General features: G+C 37.1%; 1 protein-coding gene across 1 annotated transcript in view; it reads left to right on the top strand.

The window, feature by feature from the left end:
• Positions 1 to 16,441, top strand: part of LOC136874407 (zinc finger protein OZF) — a 39,399-nt gene extending 22,958 nt beyond the window's left edge. Inside the window, exon 5 of the mRNA XM_068227749.1 lies at positions 13,520 to 16,441. Coding sequence (XP_068083850.1) covers positions 13,520 to 14,321 — 802 coding nt within the window. The 3' untranslated portion in view covers positions 14,322 to 16,441. The remainder of the gene's footprint in view (positions 1 to 13,519) is intronic.
• Positions 16,442 to 19,613: the final 3,172 nt, after the last annotated feature.

Genomic DNA, 19,613 nt, shown 5'->3' with positions numbered 1-19,613 from the left:
TGCAGTACGAGCATCACGTGTACCTACATTTTTCCCTCCCCTAGGCCTTTGTTGAATGGATGATCGAGGTCTTTGGTCCTGTAGTGAAGAAATACCTTTCAAAAAGTAATCTGCTGCTCAAAGTCTTGCTGGTTATGGACTGTGCTCCTGCTTCCCAACACTACTCCAGCCTATGGATCAGCAAGTCATTTCGAACTTCAAGAAGCTATAAACCAAAGCACTATTTCAGCAATGCTTCGAAGTGACCGAAGGAACAAACCTTACCCTCCGAGAGTTTGGGAGAAATCATTTCCCCATCGTCAACTGCCTGAAGATCATCGATAAAGCCTGGGATTGAGTCACCAAGGGAACTCTCACTTCCGCTTGGGGAAAGCTGAGGCCTGACTGTGTTCCTGGATGTGATTTTGAGGGGATTGTTGGTGACAATGAGCCGCTGATTGTCGATGAAATTGTGTCGTTAGGGAAGACTGGGGCTGGAGGTGAATGATGTGGACGTTCAAGAGCTGGTGAAAGAACTTAGCCAGGAACTGTCCACCAACGAACTGATGTACTTGCATCGTGAACAACAGAAGCAGGTTATGAAGGAGATCTCGTCTGGGTAAGAGGAGGAGGAAAAGTCTGTGGAATCTCTCACTTGAACTGAGATTCGGGATAAGTGCAAACTGTGGGAAATGGTGAAAAATTTTGTAGAAAAACCACCCGAATAAGGCTGTAGCAGTACGAGCGATGAATCAGCTCAAAGAAAATGCAATGTCACATTTTCGTGAAATCCTCAAAACATAGGCAAAAGCAACAGTCATTGAACAGGTTCCTCATTAATGTTGCACAAAAAAGAAACAATTCGAGTGAGCCAACAGATAGCAGTAATTCTGTTAGTGAAATTCGTGCTACACAGTAACTCTTCGCATGTCATCTCTCATCTCCCTCACACCAACAATGATTCTATTGTAAGGTAAAGTGCACTTTAATTTGTTTTACATTATGTTTTGTTTTAGAAATGGTATACGAATAAATATTTTTGTATTGTGGATGAATCATCTGGGTTTCAATTATTTCTTATGGGTAAACTTGCTTTAATATACGAGCGCTTTGGATTACAAGCATATTGCTGGAACGAATTATGCTCGCAATCCAAGGTTCTGCTGTACTCTTGTTGTGCCAGTTGGCTTGTGTACCATTTCTTTCCTTTACAGCTTTTCCCAGTGACATCAGTGATCTTCATCGATTTGTAATTATAGTCTATTGTTATTATTATTATTATTATATTTAAAATGTTTCAGAACTATATTAGAGGCTGTTTATGGATTATTATTGAATTAATAACTTGTACATTCTTTTAATGGAGTTTAAAATGTGCTTTACAGATATGGTATGTGATTTTTATTAAATATAGTAAAAATTTGGGAATCTTTTAGGTGTGTGTGTGTGTGTGTGTTGAGGTTATTCTGGTTGGCTTTCTTCATGATGTGAATTTCTATTGATTTCTTTACATTTATTCTAAATGTGCAATATTTTAGTGGTTAAGTGGTAGGCATTGTCATATATGTGTTTGTAAAAGGGTGAGTTTCTGTTGTGTCTGAATGCGTTTTGGTGTTCTTTGATCATGGTGCAAAAATTACATGTCACTTGGCCTATGTATGAGTTAATGCAATGTGGTTTTAGGCATTCGAGTTCATTAATTTCTTATGACAGAAGTGGTATTTTTTATTTAGGTTGTAATTACTATTTTTTGCAATTTAATTAAATGTATTTTCTGCTACAGGATTTTCATCCTAATTACAGCAGCATTCTTTGTGATACACAGTGAAATTACGAATAATTATTACTTGATATTACTGACCCTAACTTAATGAAATATAAACTAATATGATGTTTGGTCTGAATACTATTTTAAAACCTTGCTTTTTGAGCTCAATTGCCATTTTATACATGTTTTTATTCACTAAATTTAGATCTGTGTGTTTATAGCCAGTCTATTATGCTGGGTGATTGGTTGTTTTCTAAAGTGATTTGCATTATTATTAATCTTTTGTTGTTGAAATATGTTTGGCTTATTGGAATGGTTATAGCTCTGTGTTCATTCTTGTTAATTTGTGACTGGGTTTTTTTATCTCTTATGTGTGATGTTTCAGTGGGTTTCCTTTATATCTACAGATTGTGGTGTTCATTTGTTTCTGGTACCATTTTGAATTTGTTTGCATTGTGTAAAGAATTTAGTATGGCAAGAAAATTTTCTGCATTTGTGCCATCTTTATCCTAAATGTATTACGTCATCAACATATCTGTTCCAGTGAAATATTCCTTCGGAGCATTGGTCAGTTAAGAGTTGTTCTCGTTGCAGTTTGTGGATATGTTTGCTATTTTTCCCATTATTGGTAGTTTTTAACAGCTTGATTATTTTTCTTCTGTTTCTTGTATGGAAGTGTTTTCTTTTAGTTTTTTTCCCTGAAATTTCAAATGTTTCTTCTATTAGTACATTTGTGTGCATTTTGAAGATTTTAGATGATATTCCTTTGCCTCCTGCTATTTTTGTTTATTTAGTTCCTTTGTCAGTAAATCAGCCTGTTGCTTTCTTAATCAGAAACTTTCCTTTAATATTTTGTTGAGACATTTATTTACAAGTTTTTGGGATTTACTATTAGTCTGATGGGTCATAAGTGCATTTTGGAGGTTTGCTGCTTTTTTTTTAATTTGCTCTACATTGCACCAACACAAATGGGTCTTATGTCTATGGCAGGATAGAAAAAAGTCTAGGAATAGAAAGTAAGAGACTGACCATGGCCTTAATTAGGGTTCCTGCTGTGGCAGTTGGAAATCAACAGAAATGGTCTTCATTACTGATGACAGTGGGGATTGAACCTACTATCTCAATATTTAATATCCTGATAGGACTGAGTTGTGACAGGTGTGTTGCTGGGTTTTAAATGGAATGCTTTCTTTTTTATGTTGCGACATAAGTCAGCTTTAAACTATCTTCTACTGGCGAAGCTTTGGAAATCTGCGCTAACTCTCTGCTTCACCCTGTTTCTGGTGTGAATTTGCTTTATTAGCAACATCTTGGGAATTTTGTATGCTGTGCCTCATTTGTTCACTAGTCATGTGAAAATGTTTTAAATAAGTGCACCATTTTGTGGTTTTTTACTGTTTCAGAAATATGACAAAAATTTGGTCAGTTGCAAGAAACTGGACTAATTTTTACATATTCAGGTTGGAAGAGAGTGTATGTTATATGCATATTGCCAAAAAATCTTACCATCTATCAAATAACATGGAAATTCATTAAGCTACTGTACTTGTGAATTAACCAGGCTTTTGATCATCTTATTTCGTGTACTATCTTCACTGTTGATTCTGAATACTCGCAAGTCAAATTATGAACTTTGTTTTGATAGAGTTAATGTGTCATTACTATTTATATGAAGGCTTGAATTCTAGGAGTGAATTAAAAGGGTGGGCTTTAGATAATTAACTACTGTGTCGCTCATTGCTGGTCTTTTCAAAGGTTGGAAAGGCAACAGGTAGTTATCCACCTTGCAATGTAAGCAGAACTGACTGTTGAGAAAGTAATTGACAGATGTGAATATTATATACTGTAACAACTTAAAAATAATTTCTGACATCACAATAGGCATTTTAGGCAATTTACTATACCATATTAAACCAAATACTTACATGCTAAATACTTAACCACTTGTGTGTATAGGCCTGTATTGCCTAAATTCTATGGTCTAGGAGTATCACATGTTTTTCCACGTAAATGTCATTCTAAATTTATACAAAATTTGTCAAGGAATTTAGTCATGTGCATCCAGAATATCCTTGAAAGGAGGAAGTGTCCTGTGTATCACATTACAAATGTCACATGCATCACATGCATCACACACTAAAAGAATAATTCCTTGAGGTGAATAGAGATATTTGCTTTAAAGAAGACTAATGCACTGTATAAGATCAAGCCCTGAAAGGAATATGTATGGCATTTTAGAATTCTCAGTAAGAATGGATGACAGTAACACAACTCTACAAATTATTGAAACTTTTAAGGAACTGACTTGAAAGTGCCTGATTTATAGTAACTTGGCCTTGCTGATATCAAATCAGTCATCCTTTCTTTTTCATTGTGCTAAATTCTTCTGTTATGACTATAAATGTTAATTTTTTTTTTAATTTTAGAGTTTCATTGCAAATTATATATTTATTATTTTATTAAATTTGTAACATATGACAAAGTGGCACACTCAGAAATAATGCTTGAACATCCTGTAAAAATATCTTATCTCTATATCTTGTATATTCTGCAATAATGGCTAATTAGTCAGGTAGGTCATGACGAATTCCCTAATTTTATTACACATGGGTTTGGTTGGATATACCTCACAGGATTCAAACAAAATACAGAAATTTGAGATTCTTATTCTAAACTAAACATTACATGAAGAATTTACGAGTACATTATCTTTAGACTTGGGATCCTGAAGCATTTGGGAAGCTTTTTGTATGGGATTTTCTTTTATGTGAAGATGGACCTTCCAGCTGAAGAAACCAACAATAGTTGCTCATGACGGAGGGATTTCATCTGCCTTGATATCTGCGTTCCATTTTGTAGTATATCCTAGTGAAAACATTCTAGAAAAATGGACTTAGCACCACACATATTACTATAAACATGTTTTGAATTTGGTTGAAATGAATCCAGCCATTTATCTGTGATGGTGAAACAGACACAAAAGCTGAAAGGCAACAATACAGTCTTGAGTTGACCTAAAATGGATAAATATCCCAAAATGTGGCAAAATACACAAAAGTATGGACAGCAGATCCCTACAATTTTATTTATATGTATAAATGTGAAATGTGTGTGATGATAAGTCCATTTTTCTAGATCATCCCATGTCTTAGAGAGGGGAGACCAAATACTAATTCCTTCTCATTAATAACTAAAAAAGAGCACCATCAAAGTCACACCTCATTCGCATGAGGTAAAGAATCAATCTCACTATGAACCATCAATTCACAAGCTGTACGGTATCAAACAAGTACAGGAGTCGCCAGTCATTGTTCTAGAATACAGCTTGAACATAAGACACGTGGTATGTTATATTCACTAACTTCCTGCTAATGCTCGCATATGTTCTATATTAAATAAGCAAGGAGAAATGACAGCTGCTATCTTGTTAGTCACCACATGGCAGGCAACCAGTAGCTTGTCTATTGAACAGCGTTCTGTTAATATTTGAACAGCACTGGGGAGTGTATCCCATTATTTCACACTGTAAGGCGTTTTTTTAGCAATTTATTTAAACGTTTACGGTCATTAGTAAGACGTATACTGTATGTTATGGTTACTCTACCTATCCTAAAAATTCATGTCATATTTGGTCATGTTTTATTGTTTTTAGGTCATATTTAGCTAGTTTTTAGGGCATATTTGCTTGCATATTTTGTACTTCTTTAGGTGTTAAACTTCCGAACCTTAGTAATAACACAACGAATCATCTTCATATCTGAATATTTAACAAGCCCTGTGCTTATATTTATCCTCTGTTGCCACTTTCAATACCCATAACTTATATGATAAGAGTTTAGTGAGGAGATTGCCGCTTGGTAGCGCTCATAATCCTGACCTAGGTTTCCTATACATCCACATGATATTTACATATATTTTTCCTCTCCAGCTGTCCTCAGATATTATCCTAAATTTATATTTTGAAATTTCCAGGTACATGTCTTAATTTCCTCATGAGTATAGGAATGATAATTCCGAACCCTGGACTTTCCTTTCTTTCAGTGGTATTATGCATTATTTATTTTGGGCATTCTTCTTTTGTAGTTTTATGATTTCACCAATTATGTCACATGACATACTTTGTTAAGAATGAAGCCATGTTTTCCAGTGTTGACTTAAATGTAACAAAGGCTATTCAGTCTGTCAAACACACAGCAAATACAATGTAAATTATAACACTATAAATATACCTGTAAAAAACACATTAACATACAAAGAATGACATGTTTCATACTACAAGAACATCCTCAGATTCTATCAAATCACTTTAAAAACAATCTTATATATGTACAGTTCAGTCTGTCAAACACACAGCAAATACAATGTAAATTATAACACTATAAACATACCTGTAAAAAACACATTAACATACAAAGAATGACATGTTTCATACTACAAGAACATCCTCAGATTCTATCAAATCACTTTAAAAACAATCTTATATATGCACAGTATTGTTCACGTAGCATAAACTTGTCATTGATAGAGAGTTAAGTGATAACATGAAACAGTAATGACAAAAATAAAAATATATACAAGTATTAATATAATGAAAACTTACGTACATATCTAGACTGCCGATGTTAAGTCCGTTGTCACCAAACACTATTTCAGGACTGTGGTCATGGGAAGTTTTGGTGAGGCACGCTGCGCGTGGAGAGGAGAGGGCAAGAATGGGAGGGGCCTTGTAGAGCAATGTGGATCTCTCCTATTGGATGATTGAATCGAGTATACTGTACAGTGGAGAGGGGAGGGAGAAGTGGGGCGAAGCGGCTGGAGCGCTGTGGAACTTTCCATCAACATTGGACAGGGGAGAGAGGTTATTGACCTACTCCATGTTAAATGTACTTTTATGTAATATGGATGAATGCAAAATTAAAAATTTAGGTGAATGAAGTAAGGAACGGTATTATTATTATTATTATTATTATTATTATTATTATTATTATTATTATTATTATTATTATTATAAAAGCAATTTAATGAGTAGGTGTAGTCAGATATTATGTGAGTAGAGCGAATAGGGGTGAATTATTTAAATGTGTATGCTCATTCAGGTTATTTGCATTAGCATTTTTTGTGACGTAAATTTGTATTGCTTCTTTTATATTCAATGATTTATCTTTATTTTCGAAGTGTAAAATTTTTAGATCAGTGTTGATGTCTGTAAAATGGCGTGAACAGTCGTATATGTGCTCCCCGAAGGCTGAATGCAGATTATATGTGCGTTTTTGTGTTATTTGTATCTTGTATGGAAATTACGTTTTGTTTGACCTATGTTTGTGGCATTGCAGTTAGGTTCTTGGCACTTGAGTTCATATACTCCTGACTTTCAGAAAGGGTCCTTTTTGTTTAGGTTGCACCTGCTGATGTGTCTCTGTAGTGTGTTATTCATTTGAAAGGCTACTTTTAAACCTTGTTTCTTGAAAATGTTAGCTACTTTGTAAGTGTTATTGTTAACATAATTGTGAACCACATAGTTTTCTTTGTCATATGTGGTGCTTTCCCTGTGACTTTTCTTATGTTTATTTAACAATTTTTCTACTGCGCCTGGAGGATGGTTGTTTTCTTTCGCGATTTGTTTAATGATTTGCATCTCTTCATTGAAATCCGTTGCACTCATGGGTATGGAAATAGCTCTATGTATCATTGTATTCAGTCCTGCTATTTTGTGTGTGTATGGGTGGTTCAAGTTGTCAGTAGTGTGCGACGTCTCAGTGGGCTTTCTGTATACTTTGTAAGATAGGTTGTAATTATTCCTGTTGATTGTGATGTCTAAATTGTTTATTTTCTTATTTTCTGGCTCCATTGTGAAGCTGATGGATTTGTGTAATGAATTTAGAGTGTTTAATAACTGGTGTGCATTAGTGATGTCATTATCATATATGCATATGATGTCATCCACGAATCTGCTCCAATGTAAGATTCCTTTTGACAGCTGGCCCGTTAAGAAGATGTTTTCGAAATTATTGATCAGTGAACAGACTTGCAATGCCTCCTTTGGGCCTCCCTACTGGAGGTTTTTCTGCCATGACGAATGTTGAATAATGTCTACTGGTTTGCCACACATGCGTTAAAAATGTTTCCACTAGGATTATTACATCAAATTCTTGTATCATCTCTTCTAGTGTGTTTGTCATGCTGAGCAGTCCTTCAATATTCCATAATAGTAGCTTAATCTTTGATGTAGGCAAAACGTTGTCGTCCTTATCAGGATTTGGTTGAGAGCATTGTACCCAAGCCCTTATGTGGTCGAAAATTATACCTCCTGGCCAAAATCTTCCCTGGCCAGAATTCTGAGTTATTTACTTTTTTTAGGTGGTCAAAACCAATACCAATTCGAAACGCCTTCTTTATGCCTTTTGTGTCTAATTGGTCGCAAATAATGTCATCAGATATGTTGTTATCTCGAAGGAATTTAATAATATCCTCTCTCTCCGTGTTGTGATGAAGTTTGCCTATATACAACCAGGCTGTTCTGTTAGCTGCTCTTAGGTTGCTAGTTTCATCAGCCTTTCTCGAACCTATGATTACCTGTCTACGGCGCCGGTTTCGCTTCACAGCCTCCGTCCAAGTGCCCTTTTCGGTGTTATCAGATGACGTTTCTTTGTCTTCAATTACTCTAATGTTCTGTTCGTGGCTACTTGACTCCACTTGTGGTGGTTTCGGGGCCAATCCTTTCTTGGCAGTGATTCTTCCTTTTTGAGGTCTTTGATGTTTAATGGGCCAGCTGTCAAAAGGAATCTTACATTGGAGCAGATTCGTGGATGACGTCATATGCATATATGATAATGACATCACTAATGCACACCAGTTATTAAACACTCTAAGTTCATTACACAAATCCATCAGCTTCACAATGGAGCCAGAAAATAACAAGAAAATAAACTATTTAGACATCACAATCAACAGGAATAATGACAACCTATCTTACAAAGTATACAGAAATCCCACTCAAACGTCACACACTATTGACAACAACTCGAACCACCCATACACACACAAAATAGCAGGACTGAATTCATTGATACATAGAGCTATTTCCATACCAATGAGCGCAACGGATTTCAATAAAGAGATGCAAATCATTAAACAAATCGCGAAAGAAAACAACCATCCTCCAGGCGCAGTAGACAAACTGTTAAATAAACATAAGAAAAGTCGCCGGGAAAGCACCACACATGACAAAGAAAACTACATGGTTCTCAACTATGTTAACAATAACACTTACAAAGTAGCTAACATTTTCAAGAAACAATGTTTAAATGTAGCCTTTCGAACGATTCACACACTACAGAGACACATCAGCAGATGAAACCTAAACAAAAAGGACCCTTTCTCAAAGTCAGGAGTATATGAACTCAAGTGCCAAGAACCTAACTGCAACGCCACATATATAGGTCAAACAAAACGTAATTTCCATACCAGATACAAAGAACACAAAAACGCAATCAGATATAATCCGCATTCAGCCTTCGGGGACCACATATACGACTGTTCACACCATTTCACAGACATCAACACTGATCTAAAAATTGTACACTTCGAAAATAAAGGTAAATCTTTGAATATAAAAGAAGCAATAGAAATTTACGTCGCAAAAAATGCTAATGAAAATAACCTGAATGAGCATACACATTTAAATAATTCCCCCGTATTCGCTCTACTCACATAATATCTGATTACACCTACTCATTAAATTGCTTTTATAATAATAATAATAATAATAAGAATAATAATAATAATAATAATAATAATAATAATACCGTTCCTTACTTTATTCACCTAAATTTTTGATTTTGCATTCATCCATATTACATAAAAGTACATTTAACATGGAGTAGGTCAATAACCTCTCTCCCCTGTCCAATGTTGATGGAAGGTTCCACAGCGCTCCAGCCGCTTCGCCCCACTTCTCCCTCCCCTCTCCACTGTGCAGTATACTCGATTCAATCATACAATAGGAGAGATCCACATTGCTCTACAAGGCCCCTCCCATTCTTGCCCTCCCTTCTCCATGCACAGCATGCCTCACCAAAAACTTTCCACGACCACAGTCCTGAAATAGTTTTTGGTGACAACGGACTTAACATCGGCAGTCTAGATAAGTACGTAAATTTTCATTATATTAATACTTGTATATATTTTTATTTTTGTCATTACTGTTTCATGTTATCACTAAACTTTCTATCATTGACAAGTTTGCGCTACATAAACAATACTGTACATATATAAGATTGTTTTTAAAGTGATTTGATAGAATCTGAGGATGTTCTTGTAGTATGAAACATGTCATTCTTTGTATGTTAATGTGTTTTTACAGGTATGTTTGTAGTGTTATAATTTACATTGTATTTGCTGTGTGTTTGACAGACTGAAAAGCCTTTGTTACACATGACATACTGTTAGGTAGAAATTTTATTCAGTGGAAGGGTTGTGACACTTATGAGAGATAATGCCTTTTCATATGGCCACTAAAAAGATGCTACACTTAATAGCTTAAAAATACCGGTCCATGTTTAGCATTCTGATTACCGGTATGCTTCTCTATGTGAGGCTTGTTTGGATGTGGACAGACATAACAAGATATTTGGAGAGCATTGCTGACAGCTCGCCAGTTTCAGGTCATGGAGTGAATGCCTTTGTAAGTCTGTCATCTGTGACTGCTTTAAATAATATTGCCCTATGTCCCATTAACTACTATGAGGTTTCCAAAGATGCCAAGGAGCCGGAAATCTTCTGATACAAATGTTTATTTATGTACAGAGAAATGTACCACCTCCGAGGTTGGTACATGAAGGCCTCCACACATTCCACTCTTTTGAGACAGGATTAAATCCATAACCTTGAATATAACAAGCCAATGTCTACTATCTAGCCTTATTTAGCAGAGCAAGAATGCACCAAATTGTGAGCATAGGTTCTCTGCCGACAGGTTTTAGAAGAGTGCTGCCCAATATTCTGTATGCCATGTTTGTCATGGGGAAAAGTTATGCTCTCAGGGTATTAAACTGTATCATTTCAATTAAACATGAATCAAAAAAAGCTTTGTCGTAAAGACCTTTCACTTTGATGAGGAAAGACAACTGGCGAGGAATATTTGGAGGAGGTAACAGAGTGGTGAATTAGCTGTTTGTTGTCAAACAAAATGCAGAATGCTCAATAAAAGCAGGAAGAAGGGCTAGCTCTTCAATGCAGGTCAGAAACCAATGATTAATATCACAAACACTTCAGATCACGTAGAGCAAAAGTTGCAAATGTTAGAAAACTAAACTCAACCTCAACTGGAAGCTAGATATCTTACTAAGATTCCATGAAGTGAAAAGTAGTTATTTGCATGTGAATATATCTCTCTAATTGACTGATTACATTCTGCACCCACCGGCCGAGTTGGCCGTGCGCGTAGAGGGACGCGGCTGTCAGCTTGCATCCGGGAGATAGTAGGTTCGAATCCCACTATCGGCAGCCCTGAAGATGGTTTTCCGTGGTTTCCCATTTTCACACCAGGCAAATGCTGGGGCTGTACCTTAATTAAGGCCAGGGCCGCTTCCTTCCAACTCGTAGGCCTTTCCTATCCCATCGTCGCCATAAGACCTATCTGTGTCGGTGCGACGTAAAGCCCCTAGCATTCTGCACCTCAAAATGTGTCTCAAGTGAAATCATGAAACAGAAGCAAATTTCTTATTCCTATGGCATAATTAATTGGATCAAATGAGTTATTCGGCAGAATTCCAAATTTGATCTTCTAAAATGGACACATGCCAACTTTGAACATTTCCTTCAGTCTGTGGGACCCTACAATTGTACATACCAAATCTCTGGCTGCCTGTAAGTGATGGAGCTGAAGGTACCTATAAGCCATGCTGGATCCACAAGACTGTCACTTAGGCCACACTAACCAGTCCAATAAACAAGGAAGTCGTGTTTCTGTCATGGAAGAAATGCGACAAGGAGGCCTCTCTCTCAGGCCTTTTCAAATTATGTTAAGGCAAGGTGACATAAACTATTGGTAGTTATTTCATCAAATGTCTGATTTGTTCTGGGAAAACATGTTTGCAAAGATAGAGAGTGTAAAATACGACATAGGAACTTACCAACTTACCTGAGAGATATCTCCACCTTAAAGACATCATGAGACGGGACAGGAGAGCTTTCTCTTCAAATATTTTCATCTGAGGAGCATGATGTGTACAAGCACACGAATCAACTCAGTATGTTACGTGAATAAACATGCATTATCTGACCTTTCCATTGCAATTACTGAGCAATGATCAAATATTTGGACAATCTCTTCATTTATATCTTAGGATGAGTGGCAGGTGTGAGGATTTCCTGTGCTGTTACACCCCAATGTTTAGTTATTAACTGCCAAAATTGATAAGATCATTAGTGCTGAATTGTCAGTTGCAGGTAATGGCACACAGTTCTCCGGCTTTATTAAAATTCACAGACTGGTGCTTGTACAATTGGGTTTTGGAAATGGTGCTGGCCATTTATGGAGGACGAAGAATGTTCAAAGTGGCGTTCATAAGTTTTGATCAACCACACACTCATGGGGATATTGATTAGTAATCTCACTGGCATTACGAGTCCATCATAAGGGGATCTTCATTGAGTCTGATGTTTGCCCTTCAGCACCTACATTGGTTTATTTATTTAGTGTATTGGATATGACAAATCACAATCTTCTTGCATTCTTGAAGTCCTTTCTGATTGTGGGTGGTAAGATAAGCCTACCTCTCTTTACGGATATATTATTGAACAAACTATCAATTTTTAAGACATTTTCAGTCCACCTTAGCCGATTGAAGGAAACAAATTTACATCTACGAACTACTGTCTGCTTTTTCAAGTAAATTGTTATCTTCAATCAAAGTCAGTAATTGGTTGAATGATAGTGACTGTATAGCTACAGAATTTTTATAGAATATTCTAATTGAATTGGACTAAACATTTTTGTAGGGACATTTTCTATTTTTGCATTTAGAAACAATCTTTCAGGCCTTAATACATTTAATACATTTCTCCCAAAATGTGTTCAAGTCAGAAGTCTGAATACATTATAAATAACAAACATAATGCCTTTGTCCCCACAGATGATTTTAAACTTCCAAATTCCTGATTTATTATTTCCCACAATCTTATGTTTTTATTTTGTATGATGTTTGATCAAAGAAGATATATATTCGAAACAGTTGAAAGCTTATATATGAGTCTTTAGTTATCTCATATTTTATACAGTTTTGGATATAGCTTCAGAGGATCTTGCCACACTTTACCTTATGTTAATTCACTCTAATGCATGCTCTGAGATAAACATCATTTAATATTGTGTAAAGCTTTCACTTGACTCTGGCTAATTAGCAAGGAAAAATTTAATCAAAAGGTAGATTTGCATTGAAATATATGTTAAATATGTGATATCTATAATTATCTTCTATCCAGAATTCCTTTTGTTTCTCTGAAATTGTAGTTCTCTTTTTTTTTACTTCAGTGTGGAGAATGCAGTATTCACTGTGCACTTATTACTAAGTTGGTATCCATCCACCTGTGGAGGGAGCTAATGCACACATCTGTTATATCTGAACCCCAAATAACTATACTTGATTCGAGTGCTTAAGCATTAAGTAGATTTGCATTGAAATATATGTTAAATGTGTGATGTCTATATTTATCTTCCTTCCAGAATTCCTTTTGTTTCTCTGAAATTGTAGTTTTCTTTTGTTACTTCAGTGTGGAGAATGCAGTATTCGCTGTGCACACTGGTGAAGGGTCTCATCAATGTACAGTTTGCACTATGATTTTTGAACACAAGTTTGAGCTAGTAGAACATTTGTTAACTCATTCTGAAAGAAAGCCACAGCTCTCCACAGATGACAGTTCTTTGTTTTCTGGGAAATCTCGCAAAGTACATGAGCCAAATAGAGAATGCAAAAGGACCGTCACTGAGAAGAGTAGACTTGAAACACTCCTGCGAAAAGAAGCTGAGAAAATACCTCATCGGTGTGAAGAATGCAGGAAAACGTTTACTTATAGAAGTGCTTTGTTAAAGCACATGAGAAGTCACTCTACAGAAAGACCGTACTCTTGTGAACAATGCAATTCTGTCTTTACTGAGAAAAATTCTCTTAGAATCCATGTACGATCACACACCGGGGAGAGACCGTACAAGTGCGCTCAGTGCAATAGCACTTTTACCCGTGGATCTTACCTCCGAAACCATTTGCTTATTCACTCTGGGGAAAGACCTCACTGTTGTGAACTGTGCAATAAAATGTTTACGACGAAAAGTAATCTTCATGTACATATACGAAAACATACTGGAGAAAGGCCGTTCCAATGTGAACAGTGCAACAGAACGTTCACCTTGAAAGGTAGTCTTCAAAGACATATACGTCGTCATAGCAAGGAGAGGCCGTACTGTTGTTCTCAATGCAATGCGACGTTTGCTCGAAAATTTTCACTTCGAAAGCATTTGCTCACACACTCTGGAGTAAGATGGAGAGATTTCCCGAAAGTTTCAACAATGCAATAGTGCGTTTTCTTAGCGGGACCGTCTCGAGATCGATCATTCTATTACAAGAGTGCTATGAAACGTTTACACAGGGAAGTACTCGAAAACCTGCATGTTACCTGTACTGACCATACCGTAATTTTACAACACGTCACCGTCTATGTTCTTAATTACTGAACAAAGGGAGAGCTCACTTTATCCCACTCCACTGTCCCATTTCCTCCCACTCTCTAACTCGGACTATTGGTTAAAAGAGCTAAAGGTCCCCTACGTCATACCCATCCCTGCTCGAAAAGACAACTGCTAGTCCATTGCTGCATGTTTCTTCGTTAGCAAAGTCCTATGTAGCTTGATGATTCATTTAGCTTGTTTTGCTCATGGTATGCACTGATAATATATTTTGGCAAAATCTTGAAGGGAACTGACTGCCCATTGCTAACTGGGCCAGTGGTTACCAATATTTTGGTGTTTATTCCTGGTCCTGGGGACAGACGTTAGCTCCTCCTATCCACCAAAACCGGCCACTACCCTGGCCAATGGGCTTCTCCACAATGCAGCCTCTCAGGAGGGGTGAGGCCGGTTAGGTTAGGTTAGGTTATGATGTTGAAGCAACGTCAGAGGTTATGAAACTATTGCATGATCATCAGACAAGCATAAATTCCTTACCTCTCACTTGTACTGAAGATATATAGTTTATGTGATGTCTCTGACCTAATGTTCTTTCATACAAGATATCCCTCTAACTGGAGTCCCAGATTTGGAAATTATTGATGGGAAGTGCTTAAATAGAAGGGTAAGATATCTACATTCATTGAGATTTCACTTACAACTCAGATTTTCCAATGAATAGCAGGTGCTCCTTATTCATGGTGGGAAGAGAAATTGTCAGCACTTGGTGTTCATGGATGTTGACTTGTCCAAAGGACTTGCACTGCTTGTGGTCTATCCTGTTCTGTATGGATGTGTTAGTTTGGATAAGGTGGAGACCGACACTGGGGATAACGATCAGACCTGTGCGGCTTCAGATGACACCATGCCTATGGAGGCAGCTGATTAATGTCAGCCTGAAGACTCTAGTCTGCAGAAGGGTTTTAGTTTATCTGACAAGACATTACTAGTAGGTCTAGAATAAATGTTACAATCCCAAATGAATGGTGTTCTGATATTACTGATTTTTTGTTTCTGGAAAATTTCAAGGTGAGGTAGTGTTGATAATGATAGAAATTCTTTGTGTTCAGTAATTTACTTTATTCCACACTTCATGTTAGCATTGCATTTTGTTAAAAATTTGTGGGATAAAACAGTGATGTACTCCTTTATTGATTAATGATTTCTTTTGGAATTTGGTAGTGACAGTAAATTATGATGCACACATTAGGGAAAGATGAGGAGAAACTTTGTTTATTGGCGGATGAACCAATGGAAAATTAACAGCTGATAAGAGCCTATAGGGAGCAAATCTTTTATTGAGAGAGAGAGAAATAATTCCACAAAATTGTTAAAAATTGGATCTTAACAGAATCATAGGCAGTAGAGAAACATATGAATTAGTAAAGACTATAAGCTGTGATGATAAATATTACTTAACTTTCAGCTACATTAGAATTTCACATCACAATAATACATAAGAGGGCTCTTAAAGACCCTCTTTTTACTGGGCGAGTTGGCCTTGTGGTTAGAGGCACATGGATGTGAACTTGTATCCATGAGATAGCGAGTTCAAATCCAACAGTCGGCAGTCCGGAAGAAGGTTTTCCGCGGTTTCCCATTTTCACACCAGCAAATGCTTGGGCTGTACCGTAAGGTCATGGCTGCTTCCTTCCAACTCGTAGGCCTTTTCTATCCCATCGTCGCCATAAGATCTATCTGTGGCTGTGGGATATAGATACACTAGCAACAACAAGACCCTGTTTTTAATTAATCCATTCTAGAAAGCACCAACATGAATTTTCAAAGTTTTATCATAGAAACTATGAGACACATGGATAATAAATATTACTGAATCTTAAGGGTTAGTAAGGGCTGCATCGCTCATGTATTCTATGTGTTTTTATAGATAGCAGTACCATGAATTGCTCATTGTTCTCTGTATTAATTTTTATCTTTATTTGTATTTAATGTACAGTGCTTATTAAATTCTATTCGTTCACATAAATTTGCTTCTTTATTGAAGACTTGTACATACACCAAAGTAGCATTTAATTTTAGCCTTATTTCCAGTCCTCAAACATCAGCTATTCAGGTAAAATTCTTCACAATCATGCTATTTTCATTTCTATTTATTCTGTGAGGACACATGAAGCAACAAGTGTTTGGTGACTTTCCTGCACTGGTACCAAAAATTTCCATAAAACTGCACAGTGGGTCAGGTTATTCAGCATTATATACTGTAGCATAGGGTTGTTAACTTGATTCTTCCCATGAGGGTGTATTTGTTTTGGTGTGATCCACCTGCAAGTGTTTGTGATCTGATAGGTGGGATGCTGATCAGTAAACAAACAATATGGTTTGTTAGCAGCAACAACCATGACATTGACCTATAAAAGAAAAGACTGTCCCTACAAATGTGTGTGCTTTCTGCTAAAAGTAATCAACACCAGAATTAGTCTTAATTTAAGTTAGTTGCTGTTTTCTTCTTGGGATGAACTTTATCAGTAGATTTATCATGGTGCATTGAGCTAAGCAGGATATCACTCCTGTTCTTCTATGGGATGTAGGATAAGATTTTCACTGCAAGTAACTTATCTTCTGACTATTTCAAGGTAGCAGTCTTGGGGAATAAAAAAAATGCACACATGTGTGACTCAAGCTTCAGCAAGTACCCATGCAGCAATAACAAGAGGCATTTCTTAACAGAAATTGCACCCACATGCACAGTTGTAGCCACATTCAGCAATGCGGTTGTTTCCACTCACAGAAATGTGTTACAAGCAGATAGGGGAATTGAAGTGAGCACGCCAACATTCTAAATATTGAAGACATGCTGACAGTTGTTAGTATGTTCACTTTCCCCAGTGACGTGGCACACTCTTGACAGTGCATGTCTGACTGAGTACGACTGTCTATGATCATCTGGTGATGATGCCAGGTGGCCTCCAGAGAAGCCAGGTGATGCCTATGGGAGACATGCAAGTCTGGGTGATGATGAGGTGGGAAGAAGTTGGAATGTTTTTCTCAGGACATAGCTAACATTTGTTCAATAAAACCAAGGGGTCTCCTTAAGGCTTAATGTTTCCATCCGATGAATGAATGACCATCAGCAGTGTCATATGCCGTCACTCTAAATGAACACTATTGATAGGATTGGAATTGAATCTAGAATTTTGGCACAATATAATCAATAAATTGTGAAGTGCATATCCTGCCCAGCAGTATTTTGGCACTTTAACGACCATGGCCACACGGAAATGTTACCACTGGGAAGTGCAAAGGCTGGATTTCAGCCTATAGAAACATTCTTAAATGTTCACCAGAACTTGTTTCATTTTTCAAACTCTAGACTCGAGAAGCCGTTCTAATTCGTAGATTTAAATACTACTTACATAAGAGTTACTTTCTAAAGGCAATGCCAGCTTCCGGAGTAGTTAAAGTCAGATCCTGTAGGTACTTGGTCCTTGCCGAGTACTTTTCTCTCAATAAGATTTGTTAAGAAGCTGTTAATTTGCTGGGTGTGCGGCCGTCCTTTTTCTCACCACCTGTGGATGGTGGCCGCTCAACACATCCACGGTATCCCCCGCCTGGCGTAAAAGGCGACTAAAGGGTGACACGGCTTTTAATTTTGGGAGCGTGGGTTGTCAGCTGTGGAAGCCCAAGCTGACTTGTGTTCAGGCTCCTCGTGTCCGAACTCTCCTGGCCAGGTCTTGTTCTCTTCCAAACTGCACAGTTTTAGGTTTTTTACTTCTAGGGAGTCATTCATTTCACACTCTTCATGGCCCTTCATTTACTTTCCTCGGTTTCTTCATTTTCCGAAGCATCGGATCTCTTCCGGTTTCCTGCTGATTCTGAGACATGGTCTACAGTGTTCTTCTCAAGTTTCAAATTTTTTAGGAAAAGCTCAGGATTGTTGCTGACTACTGACACTTTTTTCTTTATATTGATTTTCGTGTGTGTTATATAGCGCGGATGACAACGCTTCTAGAATTTTAGTGTTTTCCTTTCCTAAGTCGGTGACTCCAATGGTTCCGTCTACAAGATGAATGCATTCTGTTCGCGTGAATGCGCTTTGTTTTGGCTTTAAGCTTCTTTCTGACCTCTTCAAGAGATATACTTAATAAGTGTGAGCGACATTCACCAGTAATACTCCAGGGAATACGGAGGTTTGTATTAATATGTGTGACTACTATTATGACTAAGATCATAATGTGCTTAAATATTTTTATTTAACAGAATATATTTTGTTTTTTTACAGACTATTGCCCTTCATTTAATTAAATATATTCTCCCTATATTACACGGTATGCATGCATCTCCTACCCACATTTTCCATCCTTGGCAATTATAGCAATTGTATTCTTTCTTTTCCCAGTGCTCCCTGTATTCTATTTCAAGACAGGAAATCCCCAGTCAGCCGTCAGTCGCATTAAGCCTCCTTTACCCCTCCACTAGTCCGTACATTAACAGGAAATAACAGTGATCTGCCAAACTTGTAAGACATAGACTGACAGTGAGGAGTTCTCGAATCAGATTCGTCCCAAAAAGTAAAGTGTTACTTTGAACCGCTTTCCCTGTTGTATCCCCCGATCCTAAGTCTCACGCTCCAGGACACTGTCCTTGAGGAGGTATAAGTGGGATACTTCGCTGAGTCCGAGGAAAAGTCAACGCCGGAGGGTAAACGGATTAAGGAAGAAGATAATAATAATAATAATAATAATAATAATAATAATAATAATTGAATAAGAGTGGCCTCGGTCTCTTCTAATTTTTAAACATATATTGTAAGGATGTCAAATTTACTGTTAAAATTAGAGTGGAAAGATTATCACAGAATATTATTAAATATACAGTATTTCAGGATTTGTAGTATAATAATTTCATGTGACTATTTCTAGCTGGGTGCAGCCGTTGTAAGGCAGATCTTCCGATGAGGGTGGGCGGCATCTGCCATGTGTATGTAACTGCGTGTTATTGTGGTGGAGGATAGTGTTATGTTTGTTGCAGGGATGTTGGGGACCGCACAAACACTCAGCCCCCTAGTCACTGGAATTAACCAATCAAAGTTGAAATCCCCGATCCGGACGGGAATTGAACCCGGGACCCTCTGAACCGAAGGACAGTACGCTGACCATTCAGCCAACGAGTCGGACCGGATTTGTG

This window comes from Anabrus simplex, chromosome 5, assembly GCF_040414725.1.
Source record: "Anabrus simplex isolate iqAnaSimp1 chromosome 5, ASM4041472v1, whole genome shotgun sequence".
Classification (NCBI taxonomy): Eukaryota; Metazoa; Arthropoda; class Insecta; order Orthoptera; family Tettigoniidae; genus Anabrus; species Anabrus simplex.
The sequence above is the reverse complement of the archived record's forward strand: the minus strand, read 5'-3'. Positions and strand labels throughout refer to the sequence as shown.